This window comes from Centrocercus urophasianus, unplaced genomic scaffold, assembly GCF_019232065.1.
Source record: "Centrocercus urophasianus isolate 14NV4802_14NV808 unplaced genomic scaffold, USGS_Curo_1.0 seq_12, whole genome shotgun sequence".
NCBI classification, from domain to species: Eukaryota; Metazoa; Chordata; class Aves; order Galliformes; family Phasianidae; genus Centrocercus; species Centrocercus urophasianus.
Window position 1 is genome coordinate 53,573,123 of NW_024884364.1, and position 24,194 is coordinate 53,597,316.

Sequence of the window (24,194 nt, forward strand, 5' to 3'; positions counted from 1 at the left end):
CTGGACTTCAGGATTTAATACTGAGCAATCTCCCAAGCGTTCTTGAAAGCTTTGGCTCAGCCAAGGATCTTCAGTCTTTCTTTATTACTACAAGCGCTCATCGCTTAGTATCATATGGCATAGCAAGGATGGGAATAAAGAGGGGAAGAAATGCTGGTGGTGTTCTCATGTCCTTAAATCCTGAGAAGCTTTCAAAGGGATTTGGGATTTTTAATACTACTCGCACAATCAAATTTGCAACAAGTTCTTGCATCAGGGTTGTAAAAATAAGTCTAGAATGTGGTCAGTAAACAGAAATAACAAAAGCTGAAATGAATAACAAATGAAGTGGACAGTTATGTCTACAGATTACACAACTGTGTGAGCAGGGAAGGATTAGGAGTGGAACATAACAAGCTGTGACCTGCTTACCTAACTTTTTGCTAGAAAGGTTGATTCTGTGTCGTCAGAATGTATTTGGGTTCTGAGCTCTGTGGTATGAGTAGGAAAAATCATTTTGTTATCACATATACTTCATGAATGTTCTGTCTCCTTTTTCTTTTTTTTTTTTTCTTCTTTTTTACAACACTTCTAGTACACATTTTTGTTCTTTTGCCACCTTCCTCTTTAAATATCCATTGCAGTAGCAACAGAACAGAACTCGTAAGGTCTTTTTTTCTTAATGATCGTAGTCACTGATAGGCCACCTTCAAACACTCTATCTTTTGATAGATGAACAGATAATAGCACCAAGGAAAATAATCTTTGTTTAGTAAAGTCTGGATGTTTTAACATAAATTCTTTTTTTTTTTTTCCTCTGCATTGATTGTCAAGAGGTAGAAAAGCACAAAAAGATGGAAAAATTAGCTATGCTGATTTTGTCTGGTTTTTGATATCTGAAGAAGACAAGAAGACACCAACTAGGTAAGAATGCATTTATTTTATCAGAAATAAAGACTGGCTTATACAAAAGACCGCTGATGCTCAGCTGGAACTTAAGAAACTAAATAATTAAAAAGATGAGTAGAATACTGGCCCAGTTGGTTACATCATTCTTGTTTCTCAGTGTCTTTGATTATTGCTGCATAAAAGTCTTTAATATCAAAGCAGATAACTATTTTTCTTCATGTGCTATAGGTTGATTACTTATAGTCGAGCTCGTACACAAAGGGAACTACAGTTGTTTCATGATACCAGTGGTGTTGGAACTGTACAGCTAGCATTAGTAGTAGAATGTTTGTTAGAAACTTACTGCGTGATATGTTACTGGCTTGCTCAATATGAAAAAAAAACTTGTTTTGATACAAAATTATATTTTTATTTGACTCCTATCGACAACTGTTTACATGGCTTGATAGTGATAGAAAAGGTGAATGGTTTTAAACTGAGATAGGGGAGGTTTAGATTTAGATACAGGAGGAAGTTTTTCACACAGAGGCTGATGACACACAGGAACAGGTTGCCCAAGGAGGCTGTGGATGCCCCATCCCTGCAGGCATTCAAGGCCAGGCTGGATGTGGCTCTGGGCAGCCTGGTCTGGTGGTTGGCAACCCTGCACATAGCAGGGGGGTTGAAACAAGATGATCTTTGAGGTCTCTTTCAACCCAGGCCATTCTGTGACTTTTATGTAAAGCCACATGTTTAAGTTTTCTCCTTCCTCACTCCCTCACAACTAAAAAGTGCTTTTTCAGATGCAAATAATGTTACATGAAAGGACAAATACCAAAACTGTTATCAAGACAGTTTTTCGTGTTGAGTGACTTCCATGGCATTATGGAATGTAGTCTTAAAACTAGTTTTGCATCTGTATGTAGAATAGCCTATTAAACAAGCACTGTAAATTCTGAAAATTCTTGCATGCTTGTGTAAACTGCTTGTTGCTGTTAATTATTGAATTTCAGCATTGAATACTGGTTTCGCTGCATGGATCTTGATGGAGATGGTGCTCTGTCTATGTATGAATTGGAGTATTTTTATGAAGAACAGTGCCAAAAATTAGATAACATGGCCATAGAACCCTTGCCATTTGAAGACTGTTTGTGCCAGATGCTGGATCTTGTGAAGCCACAATGTGAAGGTAGTAAAACCCTTTTCCATTCTGTAACTCCTGCTTTTCTGGATAAAGATCTAGAGAACCACTAACAGTGGTCATACCAAAAATAAGCCTTTGGATGGTCATCTATCTAAAAGTCTGTTGGTGCATAAAAGTGGTGTTTATTAATTGAATAATCTTCCAAGGATGGGCAAGCATTCATTTCAGTACTAACATTGAATATGCTGCTTAAAAATTCCTCGAAGTCTTTTAATGGATAATAGCCATGTTATTCTCAAACCTTTTTGATGAGGTCTTTTTCACTATCTGGCTGAGGTGATATTGCATATTGCTGCGTTGTTGAAGAGAAGCATACTGCATGTTCGTGGCTTCTACCCCATGTGCTGTTTCTGATATTGGTCACATAAGTTTGATAAAACTTTTTTGTAGCTGGGATGAACAAGTTTTCAAGGATTTCTTGAACTCAACGCAACTGAGGTTGGCACGTATCTAAATCTAACATCTGAACACACGTCCGTACTTAGCGCTGATAATCCTTTTTATGGCTATGCTTTTTAATGTGAACTTCAGTGTGTAAAAGGATTTGGCACGCAGTCTGGTTGCTATTCTTATACAGACTCTGGATCGCCGTAAATGTGGAACTTGCATATTTGTCCTTGAAGTGTTTGATAGGAGTAGTAACCTCTACCACGTACGCTCATGTCTGCTGTTTTCATGGTGAAAAGAAATTGTTGAACGTCTGTGCTTTTGATTACCAAATATAATGTTGTGCTGAAGTCTTGCATTTGTGCACTCTTTTAGATGAGGAGTTGACTTTAGCCTACTGTTATTTCAAGAGTCACTTCAGTAGTGCATAAGAGGCTTATTCTGTTTACTATCTACAAAATTATGGTTGGAGTATAAATTAATAGTTCTGCTTGTTGCCCACTTCCTTTCCAGTATTAAACTTACCAGAAACTTTCTTTTGTTGAAAGAAGGGCACTTGACTTTTATGGAGACGTGAAGTTTCACATACTAAGAGAATTGAAATAACTCAAAATTTGCTCAAGAGAACTCAAAGCTTCACTTGATGATTTAAATAAAGTTAATATGAATTTGCTAGGTGAAAACACATAAAGGTGATAAAATTGTAAATGAAAAAGATGTAACATGTATGTTTCAGCTGGAAGCTTTAGTTCTAGATATCCGTGGAATTAAGCCCAAGATCAGCATGTGTAATTCAAGGTGAGGGAGGATTAAAGATTAAGTGAAATAAACACTTAAGAAAAATTAAATGGTTGCCTACAGTAATATCCCAGACTTAAGGTGTCCCTTCCAAATGCTTCTGAAAGACAGACATTTTTGATAGCGTCTCAGATCGATGAGATTTATGTCTCTTATGTAGTATAAGAGTAATAATAATAGTATAAGGAGGTTGTGAAAGGCCTTAGCTGGGGGAAAGAGTTGTATGGGACAATGAAAGCAAAAACAGATTGTGAAGATTTGATGGGTTTTCGTGAAACCTGAATGATGTGGAAAAGAAGAATTAAGAAAAGCTCTTCTATTGTTTTCCTAACACAAAACTAGCTTCATCAATTGATGCTTCAGTTGGTAGATTTGAAACAAAAGGTAATATCGTACAATATGGTACAGTTTGTTACAAGATGCCTTGTGTACCAAAAAGCAAATTCTTGAGTTTGTAGAGACCTAAATTTAGCAATCTTGATTTCATTCTGGTCTCGTTGGTCTCTGAGAGATAATGTGGGTGTCTACATGAGTGTTAGGTATCTAAGCTCCCATTGCAGTAAATGGAAACTAGAGAGCAAATTGGTGAACCAAATATAGGTGCCGCACTTAAATTGGGAGCTTATATAACTAGGACTCAAAATCAGTTGCTTGGTTGTGGAGAGATGCTGCCACTTGAGATGACCTGATACATCAGACATCTGTGTGGGTCTGACAGATACGACACAGGTGCCATGAGGGCTTTATGATGTTCTGGAGCATCAGCTGTAAGCTAGACAGAATACACGCAGATGGTGGCAGATGTGTGGCAACCATTTCCAAATGGGATTGAGATTCAAAGACCTCGACTTCCCTCCAGTGCCCTTGAGCCATACATTGTTAAAGGCTGCTAAGCTGGGTTACTAAGCTGAGGAAATACTGTTCTAAGTCTGGCTCCTATTGAGCTCTTCCATAACATCTGCAGTTGGCTGCTCTTTGACAGACAGTGGAAGACCAGCCCTAGATAAGGCATACTAATAAATTCCTAACTTTCAGCAATAGCCATCTGTCCTTACTTGCACATCTGATGTTTTTCAGTCTCTCTGTTCAATAGTCAGCCTTGAAATAAGGTAACATTTTCAAGCAACTCAGTAGATATTTCCAATGCTTTGTTATCCATTGTTGGGAGGATTTTTAAGAATCACTTCATGAAACAAAACACCTCTGAATTCTTAGCCTATCACTCAAGCAGTAAATACTGGTCAAGCTGGGCAAATAAGAAAAACTGCTCTCTGTAAAAAGCTCATTTACATGAAGCACAGTCACACTCTCAGGTCTAAAATACACACTTGAATGTTCAGGTCAAATAGAAGTTCTTATCCAAGGGAGAGCTGAAGGAGATCAGTAAGGGGGTTACTTTCACTTATGTAATGCAGAATAATTCAGGCTAAAAGAAAGGGGAGCCACTGTCATACAGGGAAGGGAGAGGGATGCTGCCAGAGGAGCTTCCTACCTGCTGCCCAAACACTTTGGCAAGGAAGCTCACTGGAGGCATCCCTCTCTTGAGGAATCTCAGACAATTAGCTTGAATGTTTTTTTTAAATCTAAGTGTGGTAGATCTGCATCTCACTCCAATATATTGAAAGAAGCAGGATAACAATTAAAGCAAAGGAAAATATCTGCAATAATTAATTTACATATTTCACCTATTCGGATCTCCTATTGTGTTGAGCATCGGTAGTAACTGTACTTAAGCATAACAATAACTTCTGAGTAGCATTTCTCCCTTTTGGAGAAAGGATAATCACAGCTTTAAATATCTTCTATCTTGTGTGCAGGAAAAATTACTCTGCATGATTTAAAGAGATGTAAGTTGACAAATGTGTTTTTTGATACCTTTTTCAACATTGAAAAATACCTCGACCATGAACAGAAGGATCAATTTTCTATTTTGCGGGTGAGTATGAAGCTGTAAAATAAATAATAATAAATAATAATAAAATAAATAATCTTTCTAGCTGCACACTTAAGTCATTAATACAATTATCACTGTAATCATTACAATTAGTATGTGATAATGATAATATAATTGTCGTTATAATTTTGTCTAACTTGCAATGTGATTGCTTAGGAGAGTGAAGGTGAAAGTCCAGAAGTCTCTGACTGGGAGAAGTATGCTGCTGAAGAGTATGACATCTTGGTAGCAGAAGAGGCAGCAAGTGACCAGTGGAATGATGGGTAAGAATGTAACAGCTGAGCTGGTACATGGCCTTTCTACTCTTGTAGAACCTCACCACCACTGCTGTCATTCATGCTATTTTTCCAGACTAGTGTTGTTGCCTGTGGTGGAGGAAGGAGTAATTTAAGTGCTCTGATAATGAGTGGTGGCCCTGACCAGTCCATATCGAGACTGGTGCTGTTTAATATCATCACTGTTGACATAGGGAGTGGGATTGCGTGCAGCCTCAGCAAGTTTGTGAAAAGCCAAGTTTTGTGGTGTAGTAAACATGGTGGAGGGAAGGAATGCCATCCAGAGAGACTGATCTGCTGAAGAGGTGGCCTTGTGCAAACCTTATCGAGTTCAACAAGGCCAGGTGCAAGGAAGAGCCTGCTCTAGGGCTGGGGCAATCCCACGCATGGATAGAGGCCAGATGATGAGTGGAATGAGCGTCTCTTCAGAAGAAGGCTTAGTGGCATTGGTGGAAGGAAAACTTGATATGAGGCAGCGATGAGGTGCCCTCACAGCCCAGAAAGCCGGCTGTATATTGGGCTGCATCATAAGATGTGTGGGCAGGGGGGAGAGGGAGGTGATTTTCCTTCCATAGCCTCTGCCCTCATGAGACCCCATCTGCTTTCAGCTCTGGGAGTCCCAACACAAGAAAGACATGGAGCTGTTAGTGCAGGTCCAGAGCGGGGCCACAGAGATGAACAGAGGGCATCTCTCCTATGAGGGAAGGTTGAGGGAACTGGTCTTGTTGAGCCTGGGGAAGAGTCAGTTCTGGGGGGAAACCTTAAAGCAGCCTCCCAGTGCCTTAAGGGGAGACCACAAGAAAGCTGGGGAAGGACATTTTAACAAAGATTGTAGTGATAATGGCAAGGGGTGATAGTTTTAAACTAGAAGAGGGCAGGGTTTATATTAGACATGAGGAAGAAATTCTGGCAGTGGCACAGGCTGCCTGGAGAATTGTATTCCCCATCCTTCCAAGTGTTCACAGCCAGGTTGGATGAGACCCTGGGCGGCAGTGGAAGGTGTCCCTGCGTACAGCAGGGGATTGGGACAAGATTGTCTTTAAGGTTCCCTCCAACCCAAGACATTCTGTGATTTATAATATGTGAAAAGGGGAGAGCATTTTTAAATTTCTTTTTTGTATTTTGGAAAGGAGTGAAAGTTGTATTCCATGAAGAAAGAAGAGCTTGGAAAGAGATGGGAATTTGCATTTGGTTTGATAGTGTTTGAATAACTATCTTCTGAGTACAGGACAGACAGAGCCTACAAATAGTATCTGTGCTGTCCTTTATTTTTGATGACTGGAAAAGCTGTTGTCATCTCTCTGCATTGCTATGCAACAGGCGAATTAAAAAGCTACATTTGAGATGTTAGCATTTATTTAAAGAATGTCCTTCTCTGGAAGGTAGAATTAATTATTGTAGAATGCTATAAATTGAAGGGTTGCATGTCAACATGGTCATTTTGGTAGAATATACATGTTTTCCAAACCCTCTTTTTTTTTTTAATCATAATTCAGTAAAGCAACTCTTAGAGTGAGTTTTATTTCCTATTTTGTAGGTTTTAACAATTTTGGGAAGGGCAAAATAATGTTTTTTAAAGGGAGGGGGTGATTCAAACTGTTTCTTACTCAGCCTGATCTTTAGCTGGTGTTACCATGAAGTGTTAGGTTTACCAGGAATGGTACTGAAGCTGGGTTAATAGATTTGTCTATGAAGCTATTCAATGGAATCACATTCACAAATGAAAACGTTTCTTTCCTCCTGCCTCTGATGTTCTTGCTGCTCTTTAGGGCAGTTTGGTTAGGTTGTGGATGGACTCAATGACCTTCAAGGTCTTTTTCAACCTGAGCAATTCTATGATTCTATTATTCTACTCTGTTAGTGTTTGTGATGGCTTTCTAGTGTTTAACACTTCTCTGCGCTGTCATTCTCTGAAAGAATGCTTCTCCTTGTCACCACATAATACCATTATAAGTCAAATTTGAAGAATGCGGCCGGAAACGAAGGTTTTGTGCTGGACAGACACTGCAGTATCTAAAGCTTCTTTGTTGCCTAATCTTGTTGAGTAGATGGAAATAATCCCATGCTGAGCTGAGATTCAGTAGCACTTGGGGAGACATACATGAACTGTAGTTGGCCTAGCCCAGGAAATGGTCCATTCTTTGATCATGGAAACACCAAGGTTGGAAAAGACCTTCAAGATCATCCAGTCCAGCCACCCTCCTATCACCAATAGTTCTCACTAAACCATGTCCCTCAGCACAAAATGCAAACGTTTCTTTGAACACCTCCAGGGTTGGTGACTCCACCACCTCCCTGGCAGCCCATTCCAGCGCCTGACCACTCTTTCAGAAAAGCAGTATTTCCTAACATCCAGCCTGAATCTCCCCTGGTGCAGCTTGAAGCCATTCCCTGTAGTTCTGTCACCAGTTACACAAGAGAAGAGGCTGACCCCCAGCTCACTACAGCCTCCCTTCAGGTAGATGGAGAGAGCAATAAGGTCTGCCCTGAGCCTCCTCTTCTCCAGGCTGAACATTCCCAGCTCCCTCAGCTGTTCCCCATTAAGCCCTATGCTCCAGACCCCTCACCAGCTTTGTTGACCTCCTTTGAACCCGCTCCAGAGCCTCAATGTCTTTCTTGCAGTGAGGGGCCAAAAGTGCACACAGTACTGGAGGTGCAGCCTCACCAGAGCTGAGTACAGGGGGGCAATCATTTCACTGCCCTGCTCCTGCTGGCAACACCGTTCCTGATGCAAGCCAGGATGCCTTTGGCCTTCTTGGCCACCCGGGCACACTGCTGGCTCATGTCCAGCCGAGCATCAATCAGTACCCCAGGTCCATTTGCTCTACACAGTCCTCCAGCCACTCCGCCCCAAGCCTGTAGCGTCGCCTGGGGTTGCTGTGGCCAAAGTGCAGGACCTGGCATGTGGCCTTGTTGAAACTCATCCTATTGCCCTCAGCCCAGCTCTCCAGCCTGTCCAGATCCCTCTGTATGGTCTTGCTACCCTCAGACATTAGACTGGTCCCTGAACAGCACTGAAGCAAATCTTTCTCCAGTGCTAGCATTCACTGACATTAGCTACACACTTTGTTAGCCACCATGATCAGCAGATGGTTGTCAGTAAACAGTCAGCTTTTGTTTTCCTGCTTCTTGTTTCCTCTGACTTCTTTGTACTCACGCCTGCTTCATTAGGCACCTCCTAACATACCCAAACTTTGTCACCTGTTCGCAGATACGAGGCTGAGCTGAATCCTGTAGACCATCAGAAGGCCAATGTCCTGAAGTATCAAATGGAAAAAAGACCGTTTTTTGAAATGCCTTCCCATCTGGCTGATGTAGACTTGGATGAATACGACTACGAAGAGGACTTTGAGTAGCGGTTGCAGTCATCACTTGCAGAAGAGAAGGGACAGTCTGCAGCAGGTCTGCTACACACCTATATGTTTCAGTGGGTTTTGGTTCCAGGAACTCAGCTTAGTTTTGTGCTAAAAGTATTTAATCACCAGACTACCTTTTACATAAAAGAAATGCATTTGTATGGAATGACGAAACTTTTTGTATTTATTCAATACTCTATAGTTTGTAAAATAGATTAAAATATTTATTTACAGATGTTGCGTAATTCCTTCTTGGAAGAATAACACTGTTTGACTCGAGGGTAAATCTACTGTTTTTAAAACAACCCTGTACTTCTAAGTTGACGTGTGGTGCACTGACCATCTCCCTCCCTTATGTAAATAGGTATTCCTGTACTGCTATGGGAGGGGAGGAGGCCATGCACTGCCAGCCGGGTGTGCGTCTGTGCTCATACAGGTTGTAGGGCTTTTCTGCCTTGCCAAGGAAGAGATGTCACTGTGAGCATGGGATTCGTCTCTTTCTTACAGATAGTTTCATGGGACAAGCTGGGCATTTTGGTGCATGAGGAAAACTAATGCCAGAAACAAGTTGCCTCCCTTCTCTGCACAGTCCTTATTTGCCTCAACTTTAACTTGCTTGGCCTTTTAAACTTCAGTGTTTTCGTTGACATTCATTATAAAGAGACGATTTAATAGTGAAGTCTGTTCGTGTTCATACTTGATCCAAAATGAGAGTGTTGAATTCTTGTAGAAGGAACCAATTTTTTAAAAATCCTTTGTATAAATGTTACCTGATCAGTGATGTGCACTAATTTGTTGTGGGCATTCAGTGCTTTTGTCTGTCCCTCCCCTTCAGTTGTTTGCTATTGACACATTCCATGGATATTCATTCAGTGTCACAGCAGCTTGAAATTGTTGCCTCACTGTTAAACAGATTGTGTTGGGAAAAAAAATGGACAGAGAGATGTAAGTTATTTTTTGGTTGCAGTGTAGATCTGCTTAAAGTGTTTTAAAATCATGTTTGTATTTGCAAATAAAGATTTTCATACGTGTAACATAATGGTTCTAATTAATGTTATGTACTACATATAATTAACTTCCTATTAAATACCTTAAATGGTTCTTGTGAGTTACAAATGTATGCAGTCTGGTTAGATAATTACACCAAGCTGCATATTCAGAGCAATTGAGCTCTAGCAGCCTTTTCTCATCCCAGAGGTGGTGATGCTGAACAGCTGGATGTGGGACAGAGATCTGCTCTGCTCATCACCCACCCTCAACCAGAGCCCTGCAGCCCTGTGCAGCTTCAGTAATGACAGCAATCAGCTCCTGCCTGTAGTCAGCCTGATGCAGGGCAGTGCAGCCCACTTCAATACTGCTCTGAGGGGTTTCAAAAAATAAACCTCTGGGCTGCTATTGCAATCTTTACAGAACCTTGCACGTCCCATTTCAGATTTCTCAAAATGTTTGATAGATACTTTCCTGTTGCTACATCCCTGTAATTTGGGGCTTTAAAACAGTAAAGAGCAAGACCAAAGGATTTAAGCTCTGCTCCCTGAAGTTGCCATGAGGAAGGGCTCTTTCAGAAGATAATCCTGAGCTTGTGTTGCTGTTCAGAGATTGTGGCATTCTGCTTTGCTCCGCTTGAAATCCTTCAGCTGGAAGCCAGTTTCTTACAACCACTCATCCACAGGCACCTACAGCAAAGGCCTCTCTGACCACATTTCTCTACCAAACAGCACCATTTTCTCTGCAAAGGCTGTAGCACGGAAGCTATTATTGCTACTTTGTGGTTAATGAATTGCCTCTTTATCCCTGCTCCCATTACACTTCTGCTATTCAGTCCCCTCTTTTCCTAATAGAGGCTCCTAATGGAGCAAATCATGGCACCACAGTAGAAATACGTTTTCTTGCAATACCCTGAATTGTACCTTCCATGAATAGCAATGGTTAATGTGGTTTATTTTACACAGTTACAATCCAAAATATATAGAGTGTATATATATATATATATAAAAATAAAGCTGATGGGTTAATGCAGCATGCAGTTCCACAGAGCAGCAAAGCAGCAAAAAAAAAATCCCCAGCCTCCTCCCTCCAACCAACTCGTGTGAAGATCATTTCCAAACTCTTAATGGAAACATGATGATGAATGGTCGTATTTACAGCCCATTTATTTACATTATCTTTTCACGCTTTCCATTTTCCAAGTAAACACCCCATGATTACAGTGTATGGAGAATTTATTCCACAGGAAAATACTCAGCTGGTCCGCTGTTGTTTTCTTTGTTGCTACAAGTCTTGAATCAAGTCTCCTGGGCACACGCCCTCAATCCCCACAGGCAACAAAGGCCATTTCTGTGAGCGCTGGCATTCAGGAATACTTTCAGATGATTGGGTCCAAGTCGCAGGCTCTTTTCTCCCTGTGCTGGGGTTGTGTACAAGGATCTACACCCATCTCCATCCATCCTGGGCACCCCAGAAAGTAAGGAGTGCATCCAGCAGAACAATAAATAGGTGAGACATGCTTGCTCAAGTCAGAGCCTGGGCAGAGCCTTCAAGTCAGAGTATGTCAGTACCCTGATTCCAATACTTGGGTTGGAATTTCTTCCAAGACCACATCGAAGTTGAGTAACGATGTTCACAGCTCTCCCCCCTTGAAGCACACCACCCATCACACCAGGAATCCCCATAACCAGCAGTGCAGAGAATTCAACCACGCTGCTAGAAACTGGCACAGGGTGGGTGCCTACAGGGGGGGACTTGACCTGATACACATCTCCTGCTGCCTTGCTTGATGCCATTGCAACCACACTGTTTAGTTTTACAATTCAAAGAAAGAAACAGTACTGTGTTCTTCATTTCTCTTCATCTTCTCAGTGTGTTAATTGTCCTACACCGGAAGAAAAAACAAAAGTCACTCTCACACTATCCAGAAAACGTCACGTAAGGGCACATAAAGAATGAGAATAAAAGCTTCCAAACATTTAGTGATGTGGCCAAAGCTGGCTCTCAGTAAGCATCTGGTCCACTGATATAATTAACTTCTCCTATTATCTTCAGTAAGGGCTACCCCAGGCCCATTGTCTAAGCAAATATTTTTACATTGGAGCAAAGCCCACTACTTTTTCTTCCAGTTGAAGTCAGTCACTCCACTACTCTGATATGAGGTGAAATCATTAACAAGAACACCTCACTTAAAAAGTAAACCATCAGCCAAGGTCTTTGAATGCAGCTATTTTATAGACCCCAGGTAGCCACTAGAAATCAAGGGGTTACCTGAATCACCACCAAAAACTGTCAGTGAAACGCTATTATTTGCATTGTATCAAAAGTTCAGAGAGCAGAGGGAAACGCAAGAGAAAAAAACTGAAGGACATGCTCAGCCCTTGCAACGGATGGCACAGCACACCTTCAGAGGAAGGAAGGGCAGTGACCAGCTGGAGCCCAAGAAGCCTCGTGCCCTCACTTTTCTTCCCTTTTCATTCCAGTTACTGCTGCAAGACCCATGGTGCACAACAGCCTGTTGGAGTCCATGCACTCCACCCTCCCATTTCCTTCACTGCCCCAAATACTCATTCCTCAGCTGAGCTGAAACCCAGACAGGCAGCTGTAGTTTGGCTACACTCTCCTACCCGATCCCAGAGGCACAGTGCCCTCAATATAAACTCCAGGCTACACCAGCTGCCACTCTGAGCCCACACCACTTATGTGCTTCCCTTTAAATCCCCAGCTGGTTTGGGGAAAATCTAGTCTCCCTAACAACTCCAAATGGAAAAGGGTAAGGAAGCAAGGAACAGCCCTGGGCTGATACCAAGTTGTTGCTGGTTTGTTGTTTGTTTTTTTTTTTAATTTGAAAAGCACAGTGCAAACACAATTTCTGAAACAGGTACCATTCCTTACAGGTCTATGGCAGTGCCATCTCTATAAGGTATCAGTAATATGAAGCACTGTAGCAAAGGGCTCCTAATATGGCTTTGAACTGAGACAGGAGATTTTGGTTAGATATAAGGAGGGAGTTTTTCCACACATAGGGAGGTGACACACTGGAGCAGGTTGCCCAAGGAGGCTGTGGATGCCCCATCCCTGGAGGCATTCAAGGCCAGGCTGGATGTGGCTCTGGGCAGCCTGGTCTGGTGGCTGGTGACCCTGCACATAGCAGGGGGTTGGAACCAGATGATCATTGTGGTGCTTTTCAACCCAGGAAAACACAGTCCAAAATTACCTGTTCTGTACCAACCACATCAACATCAACATCTTCACTTGTGTCTTCCACCTGTCCCTCCACTGAGACATCTTCTGTCTCAATCTCATCTTTGCTGGGGTGGGGAAAGAAAAATGAAAACTGTATCTTAAGAAACATTTCAAGAGAGATTTCACATTGCACAAATTTGATTAAGGCAGCTCTGTGACATCAGGGGACAAGTGAGCTAAAGGAGCAAATGTAGAGATTGGTCTGAGGAAACAAAACACACAAGCTGAAGGGCATGGTCTGCACCTTCGCCCACAGAAGGATTACAAAAATCTTAAGGAGAGGCAGTTAGAGAAACTCCAGCTATTGATGCTAGGACAAATGAAGGAGCTTTTAAGACATAAAACTCTCACCTGCATCTCCTCTGCAGCCCTCCTGGACAACGCAGTGGCAAATGTTCCTTCAAGTGCTTCTCTTGAGATCTCAGCCTCTTTCTGCTTCTCCCTGCTGCAGAGCTAAGCTGGGAAGCATGCTCTAAGGCTGCTTCTTGGCTCACTGCTTCGGTATGGTTGGTTTCAGGCAAAGACCCTGGAAGAGAGCGAGCTATTCTTCAGCTTCACCCTTGGAGGTCACACACTGGACACTTCTGACAGCACTGTCTCTCCCACTACTGGGAAGCAATGGAGGCCAAGCTCAAAGGGAGATCTGGAGCAAAGCATTCATTGATTTCATTTGCCCACTCATACTTCTGCAATTTAGATTTCTCATCGTGGCCCCAGTCTTAAGTGCTATCAGTACCCTTGAGTCCGTACCACCCTCAAGAAAGAAGGGCCTCTGGGACATAAAGAACAAGATTTTTGAAGGTGGACCACTGAAAAAATCTGAGAAAGGATGAGATAAACTTAAGGTCATTCTGGAAAATTCCCTTTCCTGCCCATATTACACAAGCCCAAAGCACTTAGCACTTTTAATGGCAATTGTTTTCATTATGGCTTTACTACATTTAATTAATCCCTAACATAAGCATGCAGGAAATATCTCTGGAATATCAACTGGAAGTCAATGAGAGCAGCCCACCTAAGCACAATTCTTTGGAATAGAAATAGAAACCTAATTTAGAAGGTGAGGTTCCCCAGGAATTCAACAAAGGATGATTTGGCCCAGATCATCCGGGGAATCAAACTCTGGAAACACCTCTCATAATCATCTGCAGGGCTAAAGCAGCAATGCCCTTCATAGCTGAAAGCAATGAACCAAGTCCCAGTAGCACAGACCTCAGTACAGAGAATTCACAGTTGTCATGCAACGTCTCCCAGGCCAACCAACCTTCTCCCAGTCGGTGACCGAGAGACCGTCAGCAACAATAAAGCTGAAGGCAAAAGCCACAGTTCTAACTGGAAAGTCCATAAGCACCCAACAAAATGTGGTACTGCTAATGCAAAGCATGAAGTGCGTTTTAGCTGTGTTTATTTTGTCCCAGCAAATTCAGAACAGTCAGTTTTCATACCGTTAGATAATTTCCTTTTAAAAGACAGTGCCTTCGATGTGCCCAGGGGAGGCCATTCTCCTGAGCTGCCAAGGACGGAGCTCTCCTCATCTTCATTTGCCAACAAAGAGTTTCTGTATAAAAGCAATGGCTGCCATTTGTCTCGGCTGCAAGGCAGTGGTTCTGCTACATACCTCTGTAAGTAGTCATACCTAGAAAAAAAAACAAGTGTAAGAATCAGTAAGATCTGTAAGTGTATTTTTTCACTCAATACCTATGCAGGGTACTGCTAGGATGGTATTTTCCTTTCGCTGTCGAAAGGTGCAGACAGAACTGTCAAGGGAGAAAAAAGAAAGAGCATCCCTCTCCTTATTTCTGACAACCACAGGTATCTCTAAAATACGTGAATATTTAAAATGCAAATGCCTTCACATCTTTAGACACAACACTCGATTCCCAGGAATTACAGAACTGCATCAGTCTCCACAAGGAACTTGCCATGTACAAAGTCACTGCCAATTGCTGCTGCCAGGAGCAGCGTGAACAGAGCAGGGCTCTGAGAGGGCACACCTCTGCTCCTGGTTGCCCTTTTCTGCCCTAAGGACTGCAGCACACAGCAGATCTCAGGTGATGGCAGGTCAAGAAGTGGGGTACTTTTGCCAGGAGTGACTCTTTAGTCAATTATTATTATTATTTTAAGTAAACAACCAAAAAAAACACATTTCTCTGTAATATCATACCAAACTCCATCCAATTCTCTTTGATTCACAATATAATTTGAAGTGTCTAGCAACAGCAGCTGACACCTTTATAATCACAACAACAAACAGGCTGCACAAAGCATTGCTTCAAATCCTCCTTCTGCCTGAGTAAACCCACAGACCTGATGCTGGCCCGCCTCCCAGGTGAATAATCACCAAGGTACCACCTCTTCTGGAGCAAAGAGGTTTCCTTCAAACATTCTTTCTGAAAAAATGTCCTTTGTCAGGATGCTTCTGACAAATTCTTTCTGGCCCAAGGAGGCTGTGGATGCCCCATCCCTGGAGGCATTCAAGGCCAGGCTGGATGTGGCTCTAGGCAGCCTGGTCTGGTGGTTGGCGACCCTGCACAGAGCAGGGGGGCTGAAACCAGATGATCATTGTGGTCCTTTTCAGCGCTGGCTGTTCTATGATTCTATGATGATCCATTTCTGTACCATGACAATAGGAAAAGAAAACCAAAGTCTGACTCAGACTGAAACTGGACATTCACTACATTTCAGCTACAGCTCATCACTTGGAAATCAAGCCCAGTGTGGCTAAAACAGACCTCACGTTAGCAAATACCAACAGCGACAGTTTTAACACCAGCCTGTACAGTACATTATTCTTCCTCTGATTAAGAGCGTGGCCTGGAAAATATCAGACATTTCATTTGCTTTGCAAAAACAAAACAGAATTGGTGCCGTGAGGAGGTTAGGGTCAGCGCTGACTCCAAAACAATTACAGTCATGGGCCGTGGGGGCGCCGGGAATCAAGAAACCCTGGTGATGGAGTTTGTCAGTTTCAAACAAGCATGCATTGTGACCACTGCTTAGGGGACTAACCCAACTCCTATCCGTGTCAATGGAAAGGCTCCTACTGATTCAGCATCAGGCCTTCGTGCTGCTTGTTATTCAATAACTCATTTCATGTGTGGCACGGCCACAAGTCTGATATTTCACGGCCTGGGCAATTACAGGCAGAGGAGGTTAAAATCCATTTACTTTGCTGGTGTTGAAGTTATTCTCCTTTCTAACAAATGCCCATATTCTGCATCCCATCTGTTAAAGGGACGCCCACATATGTTAATATACAAACCTGGACATCAAACCTATGATTAATAATAAAAATGAAAGTAACCAGATGTTTATTTCTAAAAGTTAATGTTGACCCAAAACATTCCAGCAAGTAATTTATGATGCAGCCAAACCTGAATATTTCTAAGTGAAAATACAATCTCCAGCCCCTGCAAGGCATTTTAAGCCTCCCAGAATAGAAATCGTTACTCCAGAAAAAATAGCCCGCAAGTATTTCTGGATGAAATGCCAATTTCCCCCTTTGTGATTTTATTGTTTCCCATTTGTTCCCAGCAGCAGTGGGTGGGTCTGAGGCAGTAAGGACTGAAACTCAAGGAGCGTTTCCCGCGCGGTTTTGTACGTCCCACAGAAGTTTTCAATAACTGAACCTACCTGAGCGTATAGAATACCTTCAGGGATATACTTCTGGAATATATCCACTGGTCAACAAGTTAGACACAGCCACAGGAAAATAAAAATAATAAGGATACGGCCCACATCAATGATGAATTGTTTTGCCCTTGTTTAATTGAAAATAGCACTCCTTGGAGGTAAATGAAATCACGTTTTTCAAAGACGCGTCAACAGAAATCTACTCATTGCACAAGGATCACCACACAGATCTTTCAAATCATGGCAACGTGGACAGAGAGACACTGCAAAACCAATTCTAGCATTTGATCTCAGAGACACTCGCTGAGAAAACTGCATGAACAAAAAGGATAATCCACAGGTGGTGAGAACTGTCTCACTTGAGACAGTGAGAACCCTCACTTTAGACTTAGAGGGTTGTAACCAATATATGCCAAAGATTTTTTGGCTCTTTCTGCATTTTATGTTTCAATCACTTTTTTTTGCTGTCTGGGTAGCTGGCGATGGGCAATTAATTTTATTTGTCATGCAAAGTAACAGAAAATTTTACATTTTACCACTTCTGACATCTGTCGTATAAAACCTTGTTGAAGACTCCAGTGCAAGTTAACCTCTAATTTCAGACAAAGTGACACAGGAACAAACAAGTTACATGGAACTCAGCAAGATGAATGCTGGAGTAATTCACTAAACCATTCAAAAAGGCAGATGTGTCTTAATGCTTCATCTCACTCGCCCACATCATCAAACGTGCTCTCAGAAAAATGGAAATACCTGTCATATATTTGGAAAGAGGTATCAGAGTGCCTTGTACATGGAGGATTGAAGTGCAGAGATCCAAAATAAGCAGCACTGACCAGAGAAGCAACGACAAAGGTCAAAAATAAGGAAGTTACTTCCCTGCCAAAAATGAGTGCTGCTAAGACAGCCAAAGGCTGTCACTCCTCTCTGTTCAGATGCATAAGGCCCTGTAATACCAAAATAATAATACTATTCTTATATTATATTTAAATACATAAACCAATGTACAACACAGAGGGCCACCTGGATCAGTGGCCTACTTCCCTGTAAACAGTAAATTCGAGTTTAAATATCTCTATTACTAATAATCATGTGTATTTCCATTCCATGGAACTCATGATTCAGTCCTGAGCCTGTGGAATTTGATTGTTACAAAGCAATGATCCAGGTTTTACCTCATTCTCAATATTCTGTTTCCCTTCTCAGAAAAACCTTCTTGCCCCTCCACTAGCAAGCTGCAAATCTCTGCCAGTGTCATTCCCTCAGAACTGCCACATGTGTCACAACCATGCCTGAAAGAGCTCATGACTGGATAGTGCACCTTCAAACGCAGGTACTACAAAAGCTACTGCAAAATTCTATGAGTGTCTCTAAAACCAAGAGCTGCAAGGGCAAATTGATTTCAAAAGTTCTCTGAAAAGCCCTTGAGCAACTTCTCTAGCACTGAATCACTGAAGGTCAAGTACCCTGAGTACACAGACAGACAAAACACAACCTGTGCATGACAGTGAATGAGATCTTAACTTACACTACTCTTTTGTCAGGCTTTAGCAGCTTATTGGAAAATTCACTGATGATTAACAGAAAGCTTAAGTTAGGAGGCAAGCATTTCCCATCTGTTCCAGTAGCTCCTTGAAAGGCAAATTCAATCCCCTCCCTATTAAAAGAAAACAAAAATTGAGTGAGAATCGAGTAATAATATAAAAAAAAACCTAACAAACTCAATGGTCATGGATAAAGCCATGCTACAGGCACATACTTGTGTATCATGGCAACAGATTCTCTAGATTTCAGCTGGTCCCAGCCAAACGTTAGCGAAAATCGCCGTGCAAGTTCTTTCATATTTGTGAAGGAAGCAGAAGACAAGTCCACACCAGTACTGCTGTCTTGGCTTGCTGCATGTGTTTGAAACAGCTGCAAAAGAAATCCCAGATCAGCAACCACATGTAATCCTACAGCCAAACAAAGCTTCAGGAGTACACAGAGAGATGCATGCCAAGCAACAGTTAGCTCACACAGACAGAAGCCTTACAAAAGAGCAGGTAAGTCATATATTCCAATAGCACACAGCTGCAACAAGCACCAGGAAGTCTTTCAAAAAGTGCTGTTCTGACAGACAGGTAGAAAAATATATGTATATAAAGAGAATCAATTCCTAAAGGTGATGGCCCCACCGACACACTCTCCTATTGTTGGGTCTTCCAAATCAAGAGGACTATTTGCCTGAGTTTTCAGAGTATCAGAATGCAGATACAGCACACAAGTTTGGTGGCAACACAGACCAATTCCCAAGAGTGAGACTGTCTCAAAAGCAAGTCTCAAGTCCAATTTCTACATTTCAGTGGTGGTTTTCTTTTTCCTAATACTACATGAGGGGAGCTCATTTCATTCAACCTGTTAACTTTCAAGGTCAAGCAAAGGCCAGAAGCAGTTTGTTGCCTATGTGATACATAAACACAAAGTCCCCACTGTGTCAGCAGAATATATGTAGCCAAATGCTGCTTAGCTTTATCTAGAATCAGATTTCAGGGGCTGGTTTGTAGACCTAAGCCCCTGGCAATGCGTGTGAAATAAGCAAAGCTCAAGTATCAGCAGCCCCTGGGAGGAGCCTGCCCTGTGGCTTACAGCACGACCCCAGGCTAGTAGCAGTTCTGGTCATGGGCAGAGCTGGTAAAAGCAGCTGCTAAAATAGCTGACTGGTCTCATCAGTTAGCAGCTGCAAAGCCCTCCAAAAGAGCTGAGCCCCACTCCCTCCCATGAAAAAATAGTGGAAGTCCTGGAGCTTAGAGCCGGCCAGCCACAAACACATGTGTTGTTCTTCAAATTCAGTAGGAATTCAGGTAGTCAGTAAAACACTGAATAATATCCTTAACCTTTGTTAGGGATAAGAGATGTCTACCACGTCCCAAGAAAGGCTCCGTAATCTCAAAGATTACATCAATCTCAACACACTATGCCTTTGAAGATTAAAACCAAAACAAAAATACACATTTTATAACAGGTGCAATGATCTGAAAGGAGTTTAAGATGTGCAAAAACACCTATGAAAAGAAAGCAAGGCCAAGGAAACTATTTCTTCCACCAGGCTTTCTGTTTAATTTGAATAATTATGGCAAAGTAGGCAAAAAGTACTGACATGAATGCAGCTGTCATAAAGAACCCTCCCCTCCCTCTTGCTTTAATCATAAACTTACCTGCTGCAGACAGAGAATCAGTGTTTTGGCACTCTGAATTTTGTTACTATGCCTTGTCCTGCTTAAGGTTTCTTTAATTATGTCTCCAAAATCATTGTAGGTCTATTAACAGGAATAAAACAAATGAGAATTACAATTTCCTTATCACAGTGTTGGGAATACATAAAATACACAACTGTGTTCATGTCACACAAGTTTATTAAACACTCCCAATATCAGAACATCCAAGTTTTAAAAAAAAAATATCAAAACTGGACTTTACTATTTCATACACAAAACAAAGGTATGCTCCTTTACGAGTAATGTAAAAAACAGCAACTGTTGTTACAAAAGAACAAAGCCCCCTGAGGAGAGTAACAGAGTTTTATACATCTAACCAGTGCGTGCTCAGTGAAGATCAATGTCCATATTCAGGTATTCCACTCTCCTTAGTTGACTCAAGGCAGTTGCCCAGTCTGGGCTGTTCTTAGCCCTCCTGAAACATACCTCAGAGCAGCTGAAGCTCTACCAGCTGAGCACACAAAATCCAGGCCATACGAATGTGAACTGTGTGAGCTGTATGAAGTATGTCGATCACTTCAGCGTTACACACTGCCTAGCCACAGTCTGCCTCTCTGAAATGGCCCTTTGGAGAAACCAAAGAGCAGATGTTCATACAGATACGCTCTCTACTGAGCTTTCAGTCCTTTGTCTGCAGTGATGACCTCTACAGAGCAAAAATCAAGCAATCTCGCTTGATTTTATAGCCCTTCTGTGATTACACAAGGGTTCTGAGCCATAGCACTATTACCCCCATATCTTTCAGGAACAGCGGAGTCACTTTCAAGCACTGAAATGCACTGACAGAGAAAGCAACCTTATATAAACATTACCTTCACATAATGCTTATAGATCTCAGCAGCTGCAGTCATCTCCACCACATTATACACTATTAGCTTGCAATATGCCGCAAGAAGACTTCGCTTTTTGTGCAAGTTGTCAAGTTTGCAGCTTTCGTCCTTCCTCTCCTCCTCTTCTGTCAGGCCTAGGGAAACAAAAGCACTGAAGCTTTGTTCTACTACTTTATTCAAGGTAGCTCAATTTTAATGACCATCTTTCATCTGAATAGCACAGACTCAGCTGTTCAGCCAACATGCTAAGCAACAGATGCTAGCGCTCATTTCTGTGTATGTCGGAAAACACAGGTTTTCATTTCCACTTCAAAGTTTGCAGTTGATGACAGTGAAAGTGAGTTATTTGCACCATCTTCTGCTCTGATCTTCATAGGGATTCTCATTTCCACAAGTCAGAATCTCCTTGTATAACAATTCTCACAGCTAGAGAACAGAACCAAACATGCTGCCAAATAAAAGGCACAAATACAAAAAAATGGAAGAGACCAGGTGTACTATAACCACGTTTTTTGTTTCTGCTGTCCTTAGAATAACACAGATGCTAGAAAACGAACACTTCAGCAATCCCACATCACTGTGAATACATTAACCCTCTGCAACATGGGTTAATTCCTTGCTGGACAACTTGTAGAAAGTAAATACTCTTAAAGTGTCTTCCAGAACAACTATGGAAATGTTTTGGGTGAGCTTCTGCAGCAGGAGAGCTGTGATACACTCCTTACTGCTGGGAATATAATCTACCAAGTGCCAAAAGGCACCAGTCTTCGATCTATGATTCTGATGCACACCATTTCTGTTTCCAGCATCACTGCAGGTCTGAAAACAAACATAAGAGATTGACCAGAAGCACCTGCAAATTTAGAGTTGAAACTGAAATGGACCAGCAGCCAGCTCTGCAAACATTCAAGCTCTACACACCCACAGCATAATAAGGTCACTTGTGCAAGAAAAAATCCGCAATGGGATGACAGGGAGGCTTTGAGGGAAGAACTTAAAAGCATCACACAAAACAGGTTTGAAACAGATCTCAGAAGGCCATCTAACCCAAAACAGGACAAACTATCAGTTTCCGATACATAACACTGGCAACATGAAGCACAATTGACTTCAAAAGTCCCATGAGTAGGATACTACAAACTCCCTGAGTCCATCAAGGATTCTCTTCTAACATTCCTCTAGCTGCAATTTTAGCCCAACGCTTCTTGTATATTCACCGTGACCTGGAATCTTGTGGTGCCTAAACTGAACAGAACTCCATGTGAACAGCTGCTCAGGCCACATCAAAATCCACTCGTCCTTTACTCTGATGGCTTGGTTAGAGTCCGTGCATTGACAGAGTCATGCCGTAACACACTTCAAGGCTTCCCACAGAGATGGCTAACACCATCTCTATCACCAAAGTCAAACCACTCATTCCCAGCCATACGTGCATTACATCAGCCCTTTCTAGCTAGAAGTGCATTGGTGCTGATTTCCTGTGGTTGATCCACATCAGATACAAACCAGTTAATTTATATTCATTGAGCAACAATATAAAGGAGCCAGAAAAAAAAAAAATCACCCCCCTTTCCAGGTATGTTAAGTGCAACCAACAAATAATAGCAAAAACGGTAGTGTCTCATCAGCAATGAAGATACCTAACCTTTGCTTCCCTCTTCTTCCTCCACAAAAACATGTTCCTGAATAAAGAAAAGCAGCTTTTCCTGAAGTGAAGTGCTGGGAAGGTAATCTAGAAGTCCTACTGCTTCTTCATCATTATTTGAATCTTGATGGCTCAAAATCAGCAGCCAGTCACAGAGAATCATGAAGGCCTGCATCGAGCAAACAAAACCAATGAAAGATTTAGAGACCATGTTACTGTTCATGCCAACTCCAACTTGCATCTCCAACAAACACAACAGGTAAAAATCTGATTTCTGCCCTTCTTACTCCTCATAAGCTAAAGATCTCTGTTTTCCCCAGCCTGTGATAAAATGCCATGGCTGAGCCCTTCCCAACCCATACCTCAGGATACAGTATATACAAGTACCACGCATGAACATCACCTAAAGATCTTCAAATTCCCCTGGAAAGGAATAAGGACTCTATTACACCACAATCTCTTTTTAACATGTGAATCATTGGGCAATTTCTCCAAATGTTTCATCTCTTACGTGATGTTCACAGCAAGGCATTAAAAGCAATGACAGCAACCAGCCCAGTGATCAGCCTAATCAGAAAAAAAAGCAATCATCCAAAGGCAAACTGAGTCACTCAGAATCAGGCCTTGATTCAGCAGATTCAAGCAGACATAGCTATATTTGACTAAAGCACTAACTTTTGTAGCATTTTAATTAACATAACTTTAATTTTCATCTCAAATAAATAGTTGAGGGTTGTGTAGTATTTTAAAAAGCTTTTTCTCTGCTAAGAGACAAAAAAATTCAAGAATCAGTAGAAGGAAATGCTGCTATGAAAAGAAAGAAAGGCATTCAAAGAAGGACCGAGCACAAACGTCAGTTAAGTGATATAAGAACACAGACCTTTTCTCTTACATCTTTTTCCTTATGGTGAAGGAAGCACATGCAAATCTCACTGAAACGCCTCAGCTCTCTTCTTAATGCCAAAAGAGCCTTCTAAAAACATATGTAAGGAAAGTGATAAAGATTTTAGAGACTGTGTTTCAATAGAGAATTTTAGAACAAACAACAACTGCACTTTTATTTCCGTTACCACCACTCATTTAATAAAGCACAGCTGATGACATTACAAAAGAAGATGAAATCTCACAGAAGCAGCAGCCATGAATTTAAAAACTACATTTTATTTTCAGGGCTGATAGCTAGAATAAAAGGGTCAGTCCATAAAAATACATACTTCTTGCTCCCACCCAGGTACAGAAAGGTGATAAATAATGGTATATGTGCATCTCCACACTTGCTGAGGCTTGAGGTGTTCAGGAAGTCACAAGCTTTGATTCTCCACTTGTAGGTTTAGTTGCTCTGATAGTGTTTATCCCCTTACACAGCCCTCCAAGCAACTACAAGGTATGCAGAATGTACTTCAGCTTATCCTTATGAAGCAGTGACAATGATTTCCACTTTACAGACAGGAGTGGAGTCATTCAAACTCTAATCCATCCCACCTAACTTTCCACACCCAGCATATGAGCTGGCTTCTGGAGTTGCTCTTCTCTTTCCTTCTACTGACTTCAGAGGGAACTCAGTTTAACTACACTGCTAACTTTGCCCCTCACAGACATCTCTATTACTTAAGACAGTGTACTTGATTTGCCCACAGCTACATAAGACTTTCTGATCTTTCTCCAGATCCCAGCTGCTGCACTGCACTGAGCTTGGAGCAATCAACAGAAGAGGAATGCTCTAACACCAGGCCTGGCTCTACTGCTATGCAAGTATAT

The 24,194-nt window shown here is 41.8% G+C and overlaps 2 protein-coding genes across 6 annotated transcripts in view; one reads left to right on the plus strand and one right to left on the minus strand.

Annotated features, from left to right (window-relative positions):
• PPP2R3B (protein phosphatase 2 regulatory subunit B''beta) overlaps window positions 1–9,875 on the plus strand; it is a 48,312-nt gene extending 38,437 nt beyond the window's left edge. For all 5 annotated transcript variants that reach the window (XM_042811112.1, XM_042811114.1, XM_042811113.1 and 2 more), the window contains 5 exons: window positions 814–903; window positions 1,881–2,056; window positions 5,074–5,192; window positions 5,367–5,473; window positions 8,697–9,875. In XM_042811112.1, coding sequence (XP_042667046.1) covers window positions 814–903; window positions 1,881–2,056; window positions 5,074–5,192; window positions 5,367–5,473; window positions 8,697–8,841 — 637 coding nt within the window. In that variant the 3' untranslated portion in view covers window positions 8,842–9,875. The remainder of the gene's footprint in view (window positions 1–813; window positions 904–1,880; window positions 2,057–5,073; window positions 5,193–5,366; window positions 5,474–8,696) is intronic.
• A 1,101-nt stretch (window positions 9,876–10,976) lies between these two features.
• The window catches only part of LOC122156381 (cohesin subunit SA-2-like), a 58,989-nt gene continuing 45,771 nt past the window's right edge, over window positions 10,977–24,194 (minus strand). Inside the window, exons 24-33 of the mRNA XM_042811111.1 lie at window positions 23,317–23,409; window positions 22,437–22,605; window positions 20,774–20,925; window positions 19,902–20,003; window positions 18,467–18,621; window positions 18,236–18,364; window positions 14,520–14,710; window positions 13,426–13,600; window positions 13,046–13,139; window positions 10,977–11,713 (exon numbers count right to left, since the gene is read on the minus strand). Coding sequence (XP_042667045.1) covers window positions 11,705–11,713; window positions 13,046–13,139; window positions 13,426–13,600; window positions 14,520–14,710; window positions 18,236–18,364; window positions 18,467–18,621; window positions 19,902–20,003; window positions 20,774–20,925; window positions 22,437–22,605; window positions 23,317–23,409 — 1,269 coding nt within the window. The 3' untranslated portion in view covers window positions 10,977–11,704. The remainder of the gene's footprint in view (window positions 11,714–13,045; window positions 13,140–13,425; window positions 13,601–14,519; window positions 14,711–18,235; window positions 18,365–18,466; window positions 18,622–19,901; window positions 20,004–20,773; window positions 20,926–22,436; window positions 22,606–23,316; window positions 23,410–24,194) is intronic.